Below are 18,728 nucleotides of genomic sequence, written 5' to 3' on the forward strand. Positions count from 1 at the left end.
TTTTTATTTATTTTTATTCATATATTATAGCAACAACAATAGTTTACATAATAGACAATAATAGTCAATAGACTAATAATGTTACAATACAATTTTAGAGAAAGAGACAAAAAGAACCCAATGAAACAAAACACAACAGAAAAGATAAAACCATGTAACAATGAAAATAAATAAATACATATAGAAATAAATAACTGTTTCCTGTGAACACCTAGTGAGTAGCCTCCTCTCGTTTAGGTTTTAAAACCTTGTTTCTGAAGTGTTTTAGTGTGACGTGCACAATTTTCAGTATTTTGACTAATACTACCAGTCATTTACAAGCCTAGATAAACTTTTATATAAAAAAAATCAGTCCATTTTTGATTATTATCATTTACTTGTACAATTACTTTCAATACTTGAGTACATTTAGTTGTACATTACTTGTCATACTTAAGTACAATAAATACAAGATACTTTAAGATTTTTACTTGAGTAGCATTTCAATCAGTGACATGAACTTCTACCAAAGTAATTTTTTTAATGGGTATCTGTACTTTTACTTAAGTGTGATTTTCCAGTACTTTATACAACACTGCCCACAGACCGGAGTCACCGAAACAGTGAAAATAGTAAAATAACTTAAAGCTTCCTGAGTTCCAGAAACTATCAAGATCAGGGTTGAAACAGATGTTTTGGTAACTTTTCTGACACCTCCTGCTTAAAACCCAAAAAGTCAGAAGGACAAACTTCACGTCTCATACAGTAGTAACAGTAAATTATGTCACAAGAGCCTCTGTGGGAGTCCACTGCTCGGTGAGTGGTGCGCTGACCTGCGATGACCCAGACAGGCCCAGTGAACTTTAAAGGTAGACTGAATCAGGACAACTTAGTCAAAATCCTCCTGATGAGGGTTTAGCTGTGAAAGGGACCTAATGAGCGTCAAGTCATTAAAACATTGGCGTGGCCTCCAGGAGGCAGTAATGTCGCTTACGACCAGACGCCATTCTGACTCTGATTCTACTCCAAAATGCCAGTAGAAATCACATTGTGATCCTTGCGTATTTTCATCATTAGGAATCATATAGGAATGTTGGGACGAGAGGTGATGAGGAAGTAATGGGTAGTTATGGTATAAAGGACCGGAATGTGGAAGGACAGATGATGGTTGATTTTGCAAAAAGAATGGAAATGGTTGTTGTGAATACATACTTTAAAGGAGGAGCACAGGGTGACATATAAGAAGTGAGGAAGGTGCACACAAGTGGACTACATTCTTTAGAACATTCTCTTGGAGATGCATCCTAAAAGAAATTGGAGACTGTAAGGTGGTGCCAGGGAAGAGTGTACCTTCAGATGGTGGTTTGTAGGATGACTTTACAGGTGAAGAACAGGAAGAGAGTCAGAGCTCAACAAAGGATGAGGTTGTGGAAGCTGAAGGAGGAAGACTGAAATTCAGGGATGGGAGGTGAGACAGGCACTGGATGGAGGTGAAGCAATTTTGGACAATTGGAAAAATACTGCAGATGGGGTGAGGGAGACAGCTAGGAAAGTGCTGGGTGGAAGGAAGACACGGAGACTTGTGGTAGAACGAAGATGTTCAGGAAAGCATGAGGAGAAAGAGGTTGGCAAAAAAGAATTTGAATAGTCAGAGAGATGAAGAAAGTAGACAGGAGTATAATGTTAAGCTTCGTGGATGTGTGGCACAGAAAGTGGGTGGACACAACATGCAAACTCTCTGACAAGGCGTTGGCGTAAAAAGGACTTAATCTTTAATACAAGCTGAAGTTTGGTATACAGGTGAGCAGTTGGCGAGGCAGAGGTATCAGGCAGGTGCAAGGCAAAGGTGTTCTCAAAAAACAAGCAGGGTTCAGTGGCACATATAGACAATGTTACCAGGGCTGAGACAAAAGGCAACAGCCGAAAAAACAAAGCAGGGTTGAAACATGGCTACGCAAAAACAGGACTGTGACAAAAGGCTGAAATGAAGACTAGGAAGTATGACAAACTGGCAGCGAGGAGGCAAACACAAAGGGCTTAAATAGAGCAGGTGGTGATTAGGAAATGAGACAAAGGTGTGGGAGAACAATCTGGAAGGGGGCATGGCAAACAGAAGGGACAAGACAAACCCCTTGTGTTTCTCTCAGGCCTTGCCTGAATGTTGTGGCTTTTGTCCTCTTCTTGCCTTAGTGTCTAGTTTCCTTGTGACTGATTTCTTGTTGTTGAACCTGATTTTTCCTAGGATATTTTTGAGACTGCCTGCCCCTGAACAGTGTTGTACATCACTCTGATTGCCTTTGTGCCTTGACCTCTAGCTCTGTTTTTGGACCTTCCACCCAGCCCATCCCCTAATGGACACTGTAGTATGACTTCGCTGACTCATGTGTACCAACCTCTTCAAATGACCCTGATTCTGGTAATAAAGCCTGTGTGTTTTTGTTTTGTTTTTGATGCCAACCCATCTTATCTGTTTTTGGACCTTCCACCCAGCCCATCTCCTAATGGACACTGTCGTGTGATTTCTCTGACTCATGTGTACCAACCTCTGCAAATGACTCTGATTCTGGTAATAATGCCTGTTTGTTTTTGTTTTGTTTTTGATGCCAACCCATCTTATCTCTGCACTGGGGTACTCAACCATCCTCCTACCCATGACAAGAATGGAGTCTCCATGGACTATGATGTTAGCAATTGATATTGCAATCTGTACAGAGCAGGTTGAGATGAGCCCAGAGAGGCAGAGATATGCCCTGGAGAGAAGGGGAATGAAACTCAGTGGGAGCAAGACTGAGTATGTGTATGAATGAGAGGAAGTCGGGTGGAATAGTGTGGTTACAAGGAATAGAAGTGGTTAACATAGATGAGTTTAAATACTTGAGGCCAACTATCCAAAGTAATAGAGAGTGTGATAGTGAGGTGAAGAAGAGAGTGCAGGCAGGGTGGAGAAAGGTGGCAGGAGTGAAGGAGAAAGTTTACAAGATAGTAGTGAGACCAGCTACAGTGAGGAAAATAAGTATTGGAACACCCTGCGATTTTGCAAGTTCTCCACTTAGAAATCATGGAGAGGTCTGAAATTTTCATCTTAGGTGCATGTCCACTGTGAGAGACATAATCTAAAAAAAAAAAAAAATTGGAAATCACAATGTATGATTTTTTAAAATAATTTATTTGTATGTTACTGCTGCAAATAAGTATTTGAACACCTGTGAAAATCAATGTTAATATTTGGTACAGTAGCCTTTGTTTGCAATTACAGAGGTCAAACGTTTCCTGTAGTTTTTCACCAGGTTTTCATACACTGCAGCAGGGATTTTGGTCCACTCCTCCATAAAGATCTTCTCTAGATCTTTCAGGTTTGGAGTTTCACCTCCCTCCAAAGATTTTCTATTGAGTTCAGGTCTGGAGACTGGCCAGGCCACTCCAGGACCTTGAAATGCTTCTTACGGTGCCCCTCCTTAGTTGCCCTGGCTGTGTGTTTGGGGTCATTGTCATGCTGGAAGACCCAGCCATGACCCATCTTCAATGCTGTTACTGGGGGAAGGAGGTTGTTTGCCAAAATCTCGCAATACATGACACCATCCATCCTCCCTTCAATACGGTGCAGTCGTCCTGTCCCCTTTGCAGAAGAGCACCCTCAGAGTATGATGTTTCCACCCCCATGCTTCATGGTTGGGATGGTTTTCTTGGGGTTGTTCTCATCCTCTAAACATGGTAAGTGGAGTTGATTCCAAAAAGCTCTATTTTTGTCTCATCTGACCACATGACCTTCTCCCATGCCTCCTCTGGATCATCCAGATGGTCACTGGTGAACTTCAAACAGGCCTGGACATGTGCTGGCTTAAGTAGAGGGAACCTTGCTGCCCTGCAGGATTTTAAACCATGACAGCATCATGTGTTACTAATGTAATCTTTGTGACTGTGGTCCCAGCTCTCTTCAGGTCATTGACCAGGTCCTCCTGTGTAGCTCTGAGCTTTCTCAGAATCATCCTTACCCCACAAAGTGAGATCTTGCATGGATGGGTCTCTCTTCATTGGCTTCCTGTTAATTCTAGAATAGAATTTAAAATTGTTCTTCTTACTCATAAGGTTTTGAATAATCAGGTCCCATCTTATCTTAGGGACCTCGTAGTACCATATCACCCCAATAGAGCGCTTCGCTCTCAGACTGCAGGCTTACTTGTAGTTCCTAGGGTTTGTAAGAGTAGAATGGGAGGCAGAGCCTTCAGCTTTCAGGCTCCTCTCCTGTGGAACCAGCTCCCAATTCAGATCAGGGAGACAGACACCCTCTCTACTTTTAAGATTAGGCTTAAAACTTTCCTTTTTGCTAAAGCTTATAGTTAGGGCTGGATCAGGTGACCCTGAACCATCCCTTAGTTTTGCTGCTATAGACGTAGACTGCTGGGGGGTTCCCATGATGCACTGTTTCTTTCTCTTTTTGCTCTGTATGCACCACTCTGCATTTAATCATTAGTGATCGATCTCTGCTCCCCTCCACAGCATGTCTTTTTCCTGGTTCTCTCCCTCAGCCCCAACCAGTCCCAGCAGAAGACTGCCCCTCCCTGAGCCTGGTTCTGCTGGAGGTTTCTTCCTGTTAAAAGGGAGTTTTTCCTTCCCACTGTAGCCAAGTGCTTGCTCACAGGGGGTCGTTTTGACCGTTGGGGTTTTACATAATTATTGTATGGCTTTGCCTTACAATATAAAGCGCCTTGGGGCAACTGTTTGTTGTGATTTGGCGCTATATAAAAAAAATTGATTAATTGATTGATTGATTCCCAGGCCGAGGGAGACTGACAGTCATCTTGTGTTTTTTCCACTTTCTAATAAATAATCATAACAGTTGTTGTCTTCTACCAAGCTGCTTGCCTGTTGTCCTGTAGTCCATCCCAGCCTTGTGCAGGTCTACAGTGTTGTACCTGGTGTCCTTAGACAGCTCTTTGGTCTTGGCTATGGTGGACAGGTTGGAGTGTGATTGATTGAGTGTGTGAACAGGTGTCTTTTATACAGGTAACAAGTTCAAACAGGTGCAATTAATACAGGTAAAGAGTGCAGAATAAGAGGGCTTCTTAAAGAAAAATTAACAGATCTGTGTGAGCCAGAATTCTTGCTGGTTGGTAGGTGTTCAGCAGTAACATACAAATAAATTATTAAAAAATCATACAATGTGATTTCTGGATTTTTTTTTTTTTTTTTTTTTAGATTATATCTCTCACAGTGGACATGCACCTAAGATGAAAATTTCAGACCCCTCCATGATTTCTAAGTGGAAGAACTTGCAAAATTGCAGGGTGTTCAAATATTTATTTTCCTCACTGTATGTTGTACGACTTAGAGACTGTGGCGCTATAGTAAAAGACAGGAGGCAGAGCTGAAGATGCTACGAGTCTCTTTGGAGTGACAAGGATGGACAGAATTAGGAATCAATATTTCAGAGGGGCAGCACAGGTAAGACAGTTTGGAGACCAAGAGATGAGACTGGATATGTGCAGAGGAGGGACCTTGGGCGTATAGTTAGAAGGGTGCTGAAGATGGAGCCACCAGGCACAAGAACAGGGAGGCCAAAGAGAAGGATTATGCATGTGGTGAGAGAGGACCTGCAAGCAGTTAGTGAGATAGAGGAAGACGCAGAGGACAGGGTGAGATGTAATGATCTCTTTCCTACAAGAATCCCATATCATTTTGAATCTGATAGGAATTTCATGACAGGATTTCATTTTCCCGTGGGATTCCTGTGCATGGGATCTTTTGAGTTGTGTGACCATTTCAAAGGGAAACACAGATTGAGCTTAAAAATATTTGTGGGATTTTTTTTTTTCCGGTATTTTACTGCTGCATCTATGATACATCTGTCCTGCAACACAGTAAAACAAAATCCAATGCATTATTTCTAACTTTTAAAACACTTAGTAGTATTTTGAAGTCATGCATAAAAAAAAAAAGAAAAAGAAAGCTTAAAGTCTGGTAAAATCTGCTATCGGGACTCTTTAAGACACTTGGGGCCTGCTGGAGTCATAATCTGCTGTCTACAAATGATTTTATGAACAAAGTAAAACCACACAGATGATCTGATAATCCCTCAAACAAACTCAAACACTGCTGCACCTTGTTTCTGTCCCCATTTGAAGTACCGTATTTTCCGGACTATAAGTCGCACTTTTTTACATGTTTTGGCCTGGGGTGCGACCTATACTCCAGTGCGACTTATAAATGAAAAATATACCGGTAGATTCTCAATGAATTTACCGTAATAAAACAATTTTACGTGACAGAGTCGCTCTAAGATTTAAAATGGCCGGAAATGCAATGCATCATGGGCACTGTAGTATGGCAACCATCCTATAGGTCACGCTGGTCGCGATAACCAATCAGAGAACAGAACATTGGACGCGTATTCCTCACTTCACCCAGACAATGATTGTGAAACAGCGTGTGAAGCAGACGAACACGGTGCTTATTCCGGGAGGGCAAACAAAACAGCTTCAACCCTTGGATATCCGTGTGAGCAGAGTTGATGCTCAGAGCTGTGTGGGAGCACTGGGTGAGCGACGGCGGAGGATTAGCATCTGCACTTGGAAGGAGCTGGCTTCGACACCACAGGGAGGTCATGAGCTGCGCAGGTAGGTGCTGCATGGTTTGGCTCGCAATGTGGTCCGCAAAATGCAAACATATCTGTAGGTAAAATGCAGCTCACGAGAGGGCGCTCAAGGCTTGTGTGACTGTTCCTGCGACTTCTGACTACCATAGAAAAATAGAAATTTCAACATTACTGATAACTTAACAAGACAATGGAGAAGGCCAGAAAAAAATGCCACCAAAAAGAAAAGGATACTCTGCAGATTACAAGTTGCGACTGGTGAAATATGCATCCGAAAACGGTAATTGATCAGCAGAGAGAGAGTTTGGAGTGAGTGAGAAACTTGTGAGGGACTGGAGGAAAGCAGAGGTTACTCTAACCAGCATGAAAAAAAACAAAAAAAGCTAATCGCGGGCTAAAAGCTAGACGGCCACAGCTAGAGGAACGAGTCCGCACATGGGTGCTCGAACAATGTGCAGATATTATCATCATAATATCATAATATTATCATCTGAACTTTCATGTTAAGTTAACATACCTGTATGTCCATGCGACTTATACTCCAGTGCGACTTATCTATGGTTTATTTTTCTTTATAATGGATAAAGTGGCTGGTGCGACTTATACTGCGGTGCGACTTATAGTCCGGAAAATACGGTAAATCCTATTATATACTTTTACATGGAATGTGGTATGTGCATGTTGAACTATCATGCACGTGAAAAAGATTGAGTTCCACAAGTTGTGGCCATTATTCTACTGAAATCAAACGCAGAGCTGTGGACTGAATGTTCAGTTCTCTCAGTTGGGTTATATCCTTGTCATCTTCTCCTCCCACCTCCTATTAGTCTAATCCGTTATCACACTTTTTCCCATTAACTGAAGTAAAGCAGTCCATGTGTATCCAATCATTCATATTTACATTTTTTTAGAGTAGGGGAGACCAGCAACAGTTGCAACAGCACCTTTTCATCCAATCAGGGATTGTTAATGTTAAGACTTGCTGAGCCAGTTTCCTTGAGTTTTTGTGTTTTCTAAACTATTTCATTTTTTTACAGTGCACTTTTTGTTGTTAAAGTATGTTTGAAATTTTATGGAATATGCATTTTGAACACGTTTCTGTACACACCAATATAAAATCTTGTTTCAAATGTGCAAAATTTAAAATATTGCCTGAAAGCGTCAATACTCTGAATTCTAGTTTTGTTTAAAATCTAGTTCAAGCTAATGGAGCTCTTACTAGAGTAATAATTTAACATTTTTAACATATAATCTACATGTTTCAGATTAAACTATTTATCCTGCAGCGATAAACTCATGATAATATTAGATGCTAACTAGATTTATTAAATCATATCTTGGAAAATAAATTAGACGCTCTATTTGTTAGCCTAGATGCCGAAAAAGACTTTGATTCAGTAGCTGGACATACCTCTATAAGGTTCTTGAGAGATTTTGGTTTCATAAAAAGTTTATTAGAGCAATTGGCAAGCTATACAAGAACGCTTGCACACAAATTAAAATAAATGGATACCTAACAGATCCTATAAACATAGAGAGAGGAACAAGGCAAGACGCTGGGCTATCCTCACTTCTATTTGCGTTCTCTATAGAACCCCTTGCTCAATGGATAAGACAGAATGATAGCAATAGGGGCGTATCTATATACGGAGAACAACACAAGTCTACATTGTATGCAGATGATGTTTGCTATATCTATGGCAGTAGTGTCCAAAGTATTCCAGAAAGGGCCAAGAGGGTGCAGGCTGCAAAGAAAACCTGCACCCTCTTGGCCCTTTCTGGAATGTCTTTGAACACCACTGATCTAGGGGAACCTACCAATTCACTCCCTGAACTATTCATGCTCCTGGACATTTTTGGAAAATATGCTGAATTCCTACTTAATTTTCAGAAAACATAGATCCTCACACTGAATTATATACTACCAAGACAACTTCAAAATATATTTTGTCTGAAATGGGACCAGGCTACAATGAAATATTTAGGGGTAGTGATCCCAAGGAGACCTCATCACTTGCAAAGATTAACTATGATCCTCTTTTGTCACAAGTAAAATTAGATATACAGAGGTGGAATACCATTCCATTCATGAGCTTTGTCCAAAGGGTTGAATCTGAGACAATGAACATCATCCCAAATCTGTTGTTTTTATTCCAGGCCCTTCCTGTACAACCCCTGGCAAAAATTATGGAATCACCGGCCTCGGAGGATGTTCATTCAGTTGTTTAATTTTGTAGAAAAAAAGCAGATCACAGACATGACACAAAACTAAAATAATTTCAAATGGCAACTTTCTGGCTTTAAGAAACACTATAAGAAATCAGGAAAAAAAATTGTGGCAGTCAGTAACTGTTACTTTTTTAGACCAAGCAGAGGGAAAAAAAATATGGAATCACTCAATTCTGAGGAATAAATTATGGAATCATGAAAAACAAAAGAACGCTCCAACACATCACTAGTATTTTGTTGCACCACCTGTGGCTTTTATAACAGCTTGCAGTCTCTGAGGCATGGACATAATGAGTGACAAACAGTACTCTTCATCAATCTGGCTCCAACTTTCTCTGATTGTTGTTGCCAGATCAGCTTTGCAGGTTGGAGCCTTGTCATGGACATTGACCCTATGTGTCTTTTTGCAAGGAATGTTTTCACAGTTTTCACAGTTTTTGCTCTATGGCAAGATGCATTATCATCTTGAAAAATGATTTCATCATCCCCAAACATCCTTTCAATTGATGGGATAAGAAAAGTGTCCAAAATATCAACATAAACTTGTGCATTTATTGATGATGTAATGACAGCCATCTCCCCAGTGCCTTTACCTGACATGCAGCCCCATATCATCAATGACTGTGGAAATTTACATGTTCTCTTCAGGCAGTCATCTATATAAATCTCATTGGAACGGCACCAAACAAAAGTTCCAGCATCATCACCTTGCCCAGTGCAGATTCGAGATTCATCACTGAATATGACTTTCATCCAGTCATCCACAGTCCACGATTGCTTTTCCTTAGCCCATTGTAACCTTGTTTTTTTCTGTTTAGGTGTTAATGATGCCTTTCGTTTAGCTTTTCTGTATGTAAATCCCATTTCCTTTAGGCGGTTTCTTACAGTTCGGTCACAGACGTTGACTCCAGTTTCCTCCCATTCGTTCCTCATTTGTTTTGTTGTGCATTTTTGATTTTTGAGACATATTGCTTTAAGTTTTCTGGATTGACGCTTTGATGTCTTCCTTGGTCTACCAGTATGTTTGCCTTTAACAACCTTCCCATGTTGTTTGTATTTGGTCCAGAGTTTAGACACAGCTGACTGTGAACAACCAACATCTTTTGCAACATTGCGTGATGATTTACCCTCTTTTAAGAGTTTGATAATCCTCTCCTTTGTTTCAATTGACGTCTCTCGCGTTGGAGCCATGATTCATGTCAGTCCACTTGGTGCAACAGCTCTCCAAGGTGTGATCACTCCTTTTTAGTTCCACCGCCGTGTGGGCCCGTCTCCACCCGGCTAGACTACGCCCCTGCAGATCATTATTCCTCTGTAAATAAATCCATTGTCTAATATCATTTTCTGCTCCTTGCTTTTGGGTTTGTCCTCCACGCTCGTCCGAACCTTAACACAAACAATTCTCAGAATGGGACAAAATGACTTTGACTTATTTGACAAGTTAAAAAAAAAAAAAAACCCTAGGGCTGGATACAATGGATGGCAAATTTAAAACCTGGATCGCTAAAGATATTACAACATTATACTCCATAACAGAATAAGGGAAACTGAAAGATTTCCAAACACCCCAGGAAAATGGTAAATGCACTGCATTTAAATACTGCTGTAGCGGGATGAAGGTCCCGGGTCCTGATTGAAAAGACGTTCCCGCTAGCTTGGCTAACAGGGAATTCCCCTTTGGCTGACCTGGTAGAGGAATGGTCAATAGTGCAAGCCATCTGGGGTTCAATCCCACCGCCGTCCCGGCCACAAAGGTCACAATCGATTGTGACCGCAGGACCTTTGTGGCCGGGACAGCGGTGGGATCGAACCCCAGATGGCTCGCACGGTGGGATCGAACCCCAGATGGCTCGCACTACAGACCATTCCTCTACCAGGTCAGCCAAAGGGGAATTCCCCGTTAGCCAAGCTAGCGGGAACGTCTTTTCAATCAGGACCCAGGACCTTCATCCCGCTACATATTTCCCCACCATTTTTTACTTCATCCCGAAGTCACAGGTGCATTTAAGCATGTTCTGTGACTACCCACATCCTGTTCGTGACCCCAGATTGTGACCGCAGAACCTTTGTGGCTGGGACAGCGGTGGGATAGAACCCCAGATGGCTTGCACTAAAGACCATTCCTCTACCAGGTCAGCCAAAGGGGAATTCCCCGTTAGCCAAGCTAGCGGGAACGTCTTTTCAATCAGGACCCGGGACCTTCATCCCGCTACACTGCTTTTTCATTTGCATCAGAAATTCAAAGCACTTTACAATTACACCTTGCATTCACCCATTCACACCAATGTCAGGCTGCTATGCAAGATGCTCACTACACACTGGGAGCAACTAGGGGAATAAGGGCCCATAGTGATTTTTAGGTCTGGCTGGATTTTGAACCGAGGATCCCCTGGTCTGAAGCCCAATGCTTAACCATTAGACCATCACCTAAGTGGTTATGGCAAAATCATGGCTTAGAAATGCAAGACTCCTATACATACCTGCAGCTACCTCATTACTTCAACCAAGCTGTTAAAAATCATATAGACAATGATGACCCAGTGATTAAAGATGTCTTTTTAGGAATACACTCCTTATTGAGCAGGGGCTCTATATCTAGATTATACAAAGGTTTTATAACTTTAAAAAACCACTCCACAGAACACATAAAGAATAGATGGGAGAATAAAGGTAACTTAATAATCTTAAAGGAAGAATGGTCCAGTTTCTGTGAATTTTAGTGGAAATGTACTCATTCATATACAGTGCATCCAGAAAGTATTCACCACACTTCACTTTTCCTCATTTTGTTTCTTTATTTCCTCAAAATTCTACACAGAATACCCCATAATGACAATGTGACAAAAGTTTTTTTTTTTTTTTTTTTTTTTTTTTTTTAGATTTTTTCAAATTTATTATAAATTAAAAAAAACAAAGGAATCATATGTACATAAGTATTCACAGCCTTTGAGCTCATGTACATCCTGTTTCTGCTGATCATCCTTGAGATGTTTCTATAGCTTAATTGGAGTCCACTTGGGTAAATTCAGTTGATTGGACATCATTTGGAAAGACAGACTACTGTCTACATATAAGGTCTAACAGACTTGGTGGTCAGAGACGTCTGGACACAAATGCAGGACTCAAGTACACAGCTCTGGTTTTTAAGATCATTTACTGGGTGACTCAGCAGGGGGAAAAAGCAGTCCAAAACAGCAAACATCAGAAACATCAGGCAAAAAGGCATGGTTGAAAAAACAGGCAGGTGGTCAAAAACACAATGTGGAAAGCAGAACTAGAAAAACACAGGTACAGAGCTGCAAGTGAAGGCACAAGGTGCAATGATCTGGCGGGGAATTAGTGCAACCAGTGAATCTTATATACAGATTAGAAACAGGTGTGTGGAAAACTCCAGAATAGGGTGTGGCCCAGACAGAATAGGGTGTGGCCCAGACAGTGTGCACCACCCACCACCAAGTTCAAAGAGAGGCGACGGCACGTCACGAATGCCACGTAATATACATTCTTGGCCGCTGATCACGAATGTGATTATTCGGGGTAGAGGCGTCAGGTCTCCTCAGGCACTGCTGCAACCTGTTACCATGTGTTATGATTAATGGCACATGTTGCTGGAGAATTATCAAGAACCATTACGCACGGTCAAGAACAATGTTCCGCATTGTTGCGCGCTATCACACGTAATAGCGCATCGTTAAGTTCTGTCACGTTCTGAATGAGACGAATTGTCTCCATACACACCTATATTCATCCAACTGTCAGCTGTTGAACAATTCAGATCGTCCAGTTTTTCCTCAACAGCCACAGCAGAAGAAGTTTTTGACTGCATGCTTCGTTGGGCTCTGTGCCAGGAAGTGGTGCAGAGAGGAGGAGGAGACCTGTGGCTTCACGCGGCTCTCGTCTCACTCGTTTTCCAAAACATCAGGCACATGCAGCAGGTGGAACACCTGCAGGAGTGCACTGAGGAGCATTGGAACGAGACTTTGGCGTTACTGTCCTCCTTCAGCATACTGCAGCAATGAAACTGAATGCGGTGCAGCAAGGTTTAATTGTGCGCACGTCAGAGAAGAACGCTGTCACGCTCTATTAAGGATCATCACTGATCAAGATGGATCAACATGCTCAGTTGCGACCTCACGACATGAGGCGAAATGAGGGTGGTGCGTGACATTCGTGGAAGATTTTTTGACAGCCAAAAACATGCGCCACGAAATTCATGAATATCACGCACCAACACGCACTATTAAGAAACCTATTCACATGCGTTAAGTCACGTTAAGAATGTCAGGAATGTGCCAAGAATTAGGCAAATATGACATTTGTAACGCATCTTGTCTATGTGTAAACGCACCAATAGGGAAAGACAAAGCCCAAGCAGGAAAAACCTAGCAAGAGAAATCATTTACAGAAAAACAACCACATCTAACTAAACAGAACAAACAGAACAAACATGATACAAAAGTCCAAATCCTGACAAGGTCCCACAGTTTACAATGCATGCCAGAGCACAAACCAAGCATGAAGTCAAAGAAATGGTCTCTAGACCTCTGAGACAGGATTGTTTCAAGGCACAAATCTGGGGAAAGGTACAGAAGGGTACATTTCTGCTGCTTTGAAGGTCACAATGAGCACAGTGGCCTCCATCATCCATAAATAAAAGAAGTTCAGATCCACCAGGACCCTAGAATGGTAGCGAAGGGCCTTAGTCAGGGAGGTGACCAAGAACCCAATGGTTACATCAATCAGTTCTGTATGGTAGAGTGACCAGGCGGAAGCCACTCCTTAGTAAAAGGCACATGCAGCCCAACTGGAGTTTGCCAAAAGGCACCCGAAGGACTCTCAGACCATGGAAACAAAATTATGTCATCTGATGAGACAAACATTGAACTCTTTGGTGGGAATGCCAGATATCATGTTTGGAGGAAACCAGGCATCATCCCTACAGCATGGTGGTGGCAGCATCATGCTGTGGGGATGTTTTTCAGCAGCAGGAACTGAGGGACTACTCAGGATTGAGGGAAAGATGAATGCAGCAATGTACAGAGACATCCTGGATGACATTTCTGGAGAGATCTGATAATGGTTGTGCACCGACGCTCCCCATCCAACCTGATGGAGCTTGAGAGGTGCTGCAAAGAGGAATGGACAAAACTGCCCAAAGATAGGTGCACCAAGCTTGTGGCATCATATTCAAGAAGACTTGAGGCTGTAATTGCTGCCAAAGGTGCATCAACGAAGTATCGCGCAAAGAGTGTGAATATTTATATGCGTGATTCCTTAGTTTTTATTTTTAATAGATTGGCCAAAAAAAAAAAAAAACTTTTTTCATGTTGTCATTATGGGGTTCTGAAAGGAGAATTTTGAGGGAAAAAAATTAAATGTGGAAAAAGTGAAGCACTGTGAATACTTTCTGGATGCACTGTATATGTAGAAAGATGCTGAGGATGGAGCCATCAGGCAGGAGGAGAAGATGAAGGCCAAAGAGGAGGTTTATGGATCTGCTGAGGGAGGACATACAGGTGGTTGGTATGACAGAACAAGGACAGGGTGACATGGAAACGACTGATCTGCTGTGGCGACCTCTAATGGGAGCAGCTGAAAGAAGACAGTGCCACCTAGTGAAATAAATCAGTAGCTTGCTGGTATCTTGGCAGATAGGAGCAGGTGGTTTTAGATAAAGGCAAAAAGATACAAATTATCACACAAAAATATTACATTTGAGCCAACAAAAACCCAGTTATCTGAGCAGTAAATATATTTGAGTTCTCATGTGTATCTAAATTCCAGTTTCTCTGATTGTTCATTTGCTGGACTGACACTTGTCCCTGTGGGTGGTTATTGGATCCAGGCCACTCTTATGAACCGTGGCTGGGAGACCCAAGACATTTGAATGTCTGAATTGATCTGTGAACACTTTGGAGCATCGCCAGAGACACCAGGAGGACAATAAATGTTGGACTGTTACTGTATTGATAGGGCTGATTTTGAGTCCACATGGACATGCTTGGTAAGTATGGGGACAACTGTGGCAAACATCACTGGCCAAGAGGGCCACATTTTGGTGCCGATTATGTACTGTCACCTTGTTAAGAGAAATGTTGTACATGTCCACCCACAGGAGCCTCCTCAGGTTTGGACCTGTGCTCCACTGTGCAGTGGACGACCCCAATGTGTGGAGAAGACCAAGAGGACATCCACGTTTCACAGCCAAGTAAAATGTGGTAGATGGTGATTGTCAACAGGTGGTGGTTGCTGTGGAGGTCTTCAGATGGCTCATCAGGGTGAAGGCGGTGATGCTCTCGCTCCCAAGCCTGACCTGAGCGCACCCTGTGCAACGTCTGTCTGTGAGCAGGACAAGCCAGGCTTTAGCTCACTGCCTCTGGAACCAGCCCCAACACGCCGTGACTGTCATTGTATTTTTGAGTGGGAATGCCAAAAACGCCCACAGCAGGAAACTTCACTTCTTTAACATCTCAAGCTTTTGAGAGTGTATTGATGCACTCTGGGTGCTGTTCTACTTGGAAAAAGTTCAGATAACCTTCAAGTTTGTATATGTTGATAAGATGCGTTGGAACCTCAGCTTGGTTTTGTGGAGCTTCTTTTCTCTCTCAGCATAAAGTGATCAAATAAAGGACAATGATTGGTGCAGCAGAAGACTGTATTTATTTACCCTCCCCCTCCACCAAAAGGTCCACTAGATGTCTTTCACAGTCCTGCATGTCCAACAGGAACAATAACAGACGCCACATATAAAAAACACTTAAATATTGCTGTGTTGTTGACTGTTCAAATAAATACACCGACTGTTTAGACGTTTCCTACGTCTGGTTCCTGACCATGATGCGTTTGTGTGTTTCTAACTGGTTGTTAGAAACAAGTGATGACCACAGAATAAAAGTATGTCGTCAAAAACAAACAGGAAACAGACAGGAACATGTTCCAGGTCAGTTCCATAAAAACAAAAGGAAAACTGAAGATGATTTCAAAAAAGCTTTTCGACATCTGAAGTGTTTAGTGGCAACTTCATACATAACCAACAGTTTAACAAAAATAACTACAGACCCAAAATTAATCAAATTCTTAAAAAAAATTCACACTCCTTTGAAGTTAGAGAAAAAATAAAGCACTTTTTTTAATACAACGGTTTGAAGCCAAACCTTTGTTACATCCAACACAAAAGCTTTTTTTGTTGGGCGGGGGGGCAACAGACATTAGCGAGTTAAAGTAAACACATTTACAGCAGAATGTGATGAAATAGCAAAATAAAAAAAATTAATAAAGTGCATGTGTTCATTCTGAAGAACAAAGCGGACAAACATTCACCATGGTAACAAACGCTGTCACAGGTCAGTGTGGTCACAGGCTGTCAAACACAAGTACAGTCACATGACACCATCTTTAAGTTTAATACAAAAAAAGTCAAGCAGCATGTGCTTCCTGTCCTTTAAATGTGACTTCATTTTAGATCACTTTTAATGTCCAGATTCATCATTTAGACCATTTATTACCACATGCACCAACAGATTCTCCAAATTATTTAAAAGTCATACACAGCACTGTGCAAAAGTCTTAAGCACCTGAGAATTTGTGTGTGAAGGAGGTTCTGACGGGTTTAATGGTTAATAAAAGCCTGGTAACTTTGTAAACTTTAATGGTTGTTATTTTTGAAATCACAAGTTACTTGTTATCTTGAATGTTTTTCTTATTGTTGCCACATCGTTACTTTTTCATTTTAAGGTAAAGATTTTTGCAGATTGTCTTTATAAAGGAGACAATTGATGCCATTCAAATTAGTCTGAACAAGGAACAAAATGGAATCAGAAATTAAAATACTGGTTGAAATAAAGTGTTATATTGGGATACATTTGGATCTTATCAATAATATTATCTAAATAATAATACAATAATAATAATGTGTCAAAGATTTTTGCACAGTTGTGTGTACATATGCTTACAATTTAAAATCATATTTAGTCAGTAATTATCATTTGTACAGAGTGATGCAGGTAAATGTGACCCATTTGAATCCTTCAGAACAAAAGTATGGACTGAACATTTCCTCATCTGATGGTTGTACTGGTACAAAATCATTACTTTGAAAGCCTTTTTTCTGAGGCAATCAAGTCTGACTCCAATTAAACTGAAGCTACATCACTGTTTCAACTTTATTAGGGAAATTTGAGGAAAAAAGAATGGACCCACAGGGAGTGAATGAGTCTTTTACTATTAAAGTCTATAAAAAAAAAAAAAAAAAAAAATGTTTCTTCAATATATGTGAAATCACTAAATTAACTGGAAAGGACAGAAAAATAAGGCAAACTCTTGGTGTCTGGATTCTTCAAATTAAAAGCTTTCAATAATATATTTGATTCAAACTGTGTGCAAAACATTCATGCAGTGTGAATCTTTTCTCAGTGCAGTTCACTGCAGCGCCTTCTGTCAATAAAAATCTGAACTCTGTCATTGGACAAGCACACTTTGCCTTTTTTTCCTCATCGTGCTGTGAGCAGGAGGAGTAAAATCTAATAAATTTATTTGCAGCGACTGAGTTCATCAACAAACCTTTCGCCAGTTTAACAGACAACCCGCTGCCTCTTTCAGCATTCCAGACTCATGCAGACTCGTGCACGCAGCGAATACTTCAATTTCAAGGTTGGCTGCATATAAAAAGAGGTGAAAATTGAAAATAAAGCCACAACAGTTGAGTATAAAGTCCCCATTCATTCATACACTGTTATAAACATTCGAAGCACAAACTGTTGTTGCACACAGTGACGTGACACCTCATCACAATTTTAGTCTCTTTTTCTTTCCCCCAAATGGAAATTTTGTGTAACATCTTTTTGTTTTTGCTGAAGTAGCCAAGGCATTTTATACCAAGAAGTAAACATAAATTATGTTACAAATATCAGAGGTAGAACCCTGACAATTTAGCCAGTGAGGAGATTGACAGGTAGATGAGACAGGCAGACAGAAGCAAACTGACGGCGTCTGTGTTTAAGACAGTGTTTGTAAAAGCAGCAAACGAGGAGTTTGAAAAAGAAGCTAAAATAACAGTTAGAGCACTGGGTATTTTTTGTGTGCGCAATCCTGAGAGTTGTTGTTCTCTCAGACGTACAGGGCGACGTTGCTGTCTGCAGGACAGCGAAGGCCTTCGGTGGAGGGATTCAGGGCTCGGCACGAAGGAGGCTGGGGCTGATGGCCGGCCACCAAGTGACAGCTTTTTGGGTGAGGTGAGTCACAGTCATCTGACGTGAGCTCTGCGATGTCGTCCGACTGCGTGTCGGACATCTCCAGGTCGCTACGGATGCTCTCCGGCTGAGCCAGGGTGACGTCTCTCAGGCCGTCCCTGACCGATTCCCCCGGTGACAGGCCCAATGCCAAACCCGACAATGCCCCGCCCCTTCTGGAGCTGCAGTCTTGAGGCTCCTCGACTGCCGAGGATGCTGCCATGGCAGCAGAGCCCGGAGGCGGGGTCAGGTCCTCTTCGCTTGTCAGGCAGAGATGGCTGGGTTTGGTCTCAATGTCCACCTGGATCTCCATGTTGGTGCACTCCCTGCACAACCAAGGAAAAAGAAGAAATCAGTGTGAAATTTCTATAAACACTCCTCACTAAGTCCTAGACTTTGGGAAAACCTCAGCATGTCTGATGTAAAATGGCACGAGTGAATCAACAGATAGTTAGCTAATGACTTTATCACCTCCCATTTGTTAACACAATAACTCAAAAACCAGTTTGGCTGATGGAGAAGTTAGACGCACAGTGAACGTGTTCTCCCAAAACAACCATAGTTATCCCACCGAATAACTCGCTGTTGACTTTTTGAGTGAAGGGGGTAAATGGGTGGGAGAAAAACTATGGCGTCAGATCAGCGCCAAAACCATACTCGCGTAAAAAATGCGTTCATGTGCGATCGCAAATTATCATGTC

At 41.6% G+C, this 18,728-nt stretch overlaps 1 protein-coding gene across 2 annotated transcripts in view; it reads right to left on the reverse strand.

The window, feature by feature from the left end:
* Positions 1 to 15,437: 15,437 nt before the first annotated feature.
* Positions 15,438 to 18,728, reverse strand: part of rnf19b (ring finger protein 19B) — a 38,404-nt gene continuing 35,113 nt past the window's right edge. For both annotated transcript variants that reach the window (XM_034160575.1, XM_034160574.1), the window contains exon 10: positions 15,438 to 18,353. In XM_034160575.1, coding sequence (XP_034016466.1) covers positions 17,906 to 18,353 — 448 coding nt within the window. In that variant the 3' untranslated portion in view covers positions 15,438 to 17,905. The remainder of the gene's footprint in view (positions 18,354 to 18,728) is intronic.

Source organism: Thalassophryne amazonica, chromosome 20 (assembly GCF_902500255.1).
Source record: "Thalassophryne amazonica chromosome 20, fThaAma1.1, whole genome shotgun sequence".
Taxonomy (NCBI): Eukaryota; Metazoa; Chordata; class Actinopteri; order Batrachoidiformes; family Batrachoididae; genus Thalassophryne; species Thalassophryne amazonica.